This window comes from Carlito syrichta, unplaced genomic scaffold, assembly GCF_000164805.1.
Source record: "Carlito syrichta isolate Samal-C Ts95f unplaced genomic scaffold, Tarsius_syrichta-2.0.1 Scaffold153606, whole genome shotgun sequence".
In the NCBI taxonomy this organism is placed as follows: domain Eukaryota; kingdom Metazoa; phylum Chordata; class Mammalia; order Primates; family Tarsiidae; genus Carlito; species Carlito syrichta.
This window is the reverse complement of record NW_007097702.1, coordinates 4647-6925: the sequence shown is the minus strand read 5'-3', so window position 1 is coordinate 6925 and position 2279 is coordinate 4647. Positions and strand designations below refer to the sequence as shown.

The following is a 2279-nucleotide window of genomic DNA, read 5'->3' as shown; positions in this document are numbered from 1 at the left end:
AAGCCCTCCCAGGCCGGGGAGGGGACACTGACGGAGGCCCTGCTGCAGCTGCAGTTCGATGCCGAGGACGACCTGGGGGCCTTGCTTGGCAACAGCACAGACCCAGCTGTGTTCACAGACCTGGCATCTGTCGACAACTCTGAGTTCCAGCAGCTGCTGAACCAGGGTGTACCTATGGCCTCCCACACAGCTGAGCCCATGCTGATGGAATACCCTGAGGCTATAACCCGCCTGGTGACAGGGTCCCAGAGGCCCCCTGACCCAGCTCCCAACCCCCTGGGGGCCTCGGGGCTCGCCAATGGCCTCCTCTCAGGTGATGAAGACTTCTCCTCCATCGCTGACATGGACTTCTCAGCCCTTCTGAGTCAGATCAGCTCGTAAGGGGGTGACACCTGCCCTGCCCAGAGCACTGGGTTGCAGGAGATGGAAGCCCCTCCCAAAGCACTTACGGATTCTGGCTGCAGCAGGTGGGGGGGTTGTGCTCCAGCTGCCCCCAGCTTCTTGTGGTGATGTCTTCCTCCGGGGCGCATTTTATTCTTTTATTGGCAATATCTCTCTCTCTCTTTTTGGAGGTGCTTAAGCAGAAGCATTAACTTCTCTGGAAAGGGGGGAAGCCAGGGGGACTCAAACTCTTCCTCTATACTGATGGTCGCTCCCTTCTCTCAGTAGGGAACTGTGGGGACCTTCTATCCCCGTTTTCCAGCTTCTAGTACTCTCCCAGAGAGAGGAGCAGACTGGAGCTGTGGCCTTAGAGACCACAAGGCCTTATTATCAAGTCTTCCATCATGGATTGATTACACTTTGATCCAAAATAATGTTCCTGTTATCATCCCTCTGTGGCACGGGCATTGTCCCTGTGCCTGACACCAGCATTTAAGGGGCTGGCCTTCCTGCCTTGCAGATATCTCTGCCAGCTCCTTGCTCAACTGTGGCTGGAGGGAACCAGCAGCGGAGCTGGCTCTCTGGGAGCCAAAGCAGGCCTGATCTAAGACTTCCCTGCTCCCCCTTTTCTCAAGTGCCTTAACAGTAGGGCAAGTTGTGTGGAGAGTGGTGGAAGGCAGGTTGGCAGCTCTCCCGTCAAGAGACAGTTTTTATCGAAAAATCAAAGCACTTGGACTCTTGCTTTCTACTCTGAACTAATAAATCTGTTGCCAAGCTAGCCAGAGATTTCTTCTTTCAGTAAACACCAAGCACACACTTTGCTGGTCATGTCAGGTTAGATGGATTTGCGCACTGTCCTCCAGGAGCTTGCAGTCTGATGAACGCCCTTGGAAACCCCTGGTTACTGTCCAGTAGCTGAAAACAAGCAGCTCTGGTGGGGGTCTGGGTGCACTGAGAGCCCCGTAGGGGGTATTGACTGTGGGGATGTCGAGTCCTCAGAGAGGCCTCCTTACCACCCGGGCTTAGCTCAATAAAGGGGATCTTGCAGAGGGGCTGGCCGGCGTTTGGAGTTGAGTGGCCTAAGAGGGATGACGGGGGCCGGGATCGGTGGCTCAGCCTGTAATCCCGCGCTTTGGGAGGCCGAGGTGAGTGAATTGCCTGATGAGATTTGGTGAGATTTCATCTCTACAATAAATCAAGTAGTTCTGGCTACTTGGAAGACTGAGGCGGAAGGCTCTCTGGAGCCCAGCAAGTCGAGGCTGCGGTGGCCAGGAGCGGCCACTGCACTCCAGTCTGGGCAACTGAGTGAGACTCCAACTCAAAAAAAAAAAAAAGGATGACAGAAAGATTCGCTAGGTCCAGACTGCAAACGATGGAAGAAGTCTGGGCTGGGACGTTTGGTCTTAAGCCCTTGGGTGGCCAAGGGAGCTTTGTTGGGGGGCATGTGATGCCAGCTGCAGACCGACGCCTGCCCCACCTACACTTGGTCACTCGATTCTGCAGAGGAGCAACGTGAAGTCTTCAACCCACTGCCTCGGGAGGCCGAGACAAAGGCCAGGCCACGGCTCGTGGGGCTCCAGCTGGAGGCGCTTCCGCTTCGGCCCCGCGCACGCGCAGCAGCGAAAAGCGCTGACCAGCGGGGGCCGCCCTCTCGGGCGCGCGTGCGCACAAGCAGCTTCCAGCGACGCGGCGTCTAGGTGATGCTTTTCGGGAAAATGCCCGCCGAGCCCGGTGGCGCCCGCGTTCCAGGCTTCGCGCCGTTGCGGGAGCGGGAGCGGGAGCGAGAGGGGGTGGACAAGGGCCAGCGGGTTGTCATTCGTAGGACGCACCCCAAAGGTCAGCGAGCCCCTCGGGGGCACAACAGGCCCTGGGTGCAGATCCCGACGGGCGGCGGCTTC

At 57.7% G+C, this 2279-nt stretch overlaps 1 protein-coding gene across 1 annotated transcript in view; it reads left to right on the top strand.

The window, feature by feature from the left end:
• RELA (RELA proto-oncogene, NF-kB subunit) overlaps nt 1-1159 on the top strand; it is a gene marked incomplete at its 5' end in the record, with an annotated part of 8072 nt that extends 6913 nt beyond the window's left edge. Inside the window, one exon of the mRNA XM_021708940.1 lies at nt 1-1159. This exon is cut by the window's left edge and continues 34 nt beyond it. Within this exon, the coding sequence (XP_021564615.1) occupies nt 1-381 (381 nt within the window).
• Nucleotides 1160-2279: the final 1120 nt, after the last annotated feature.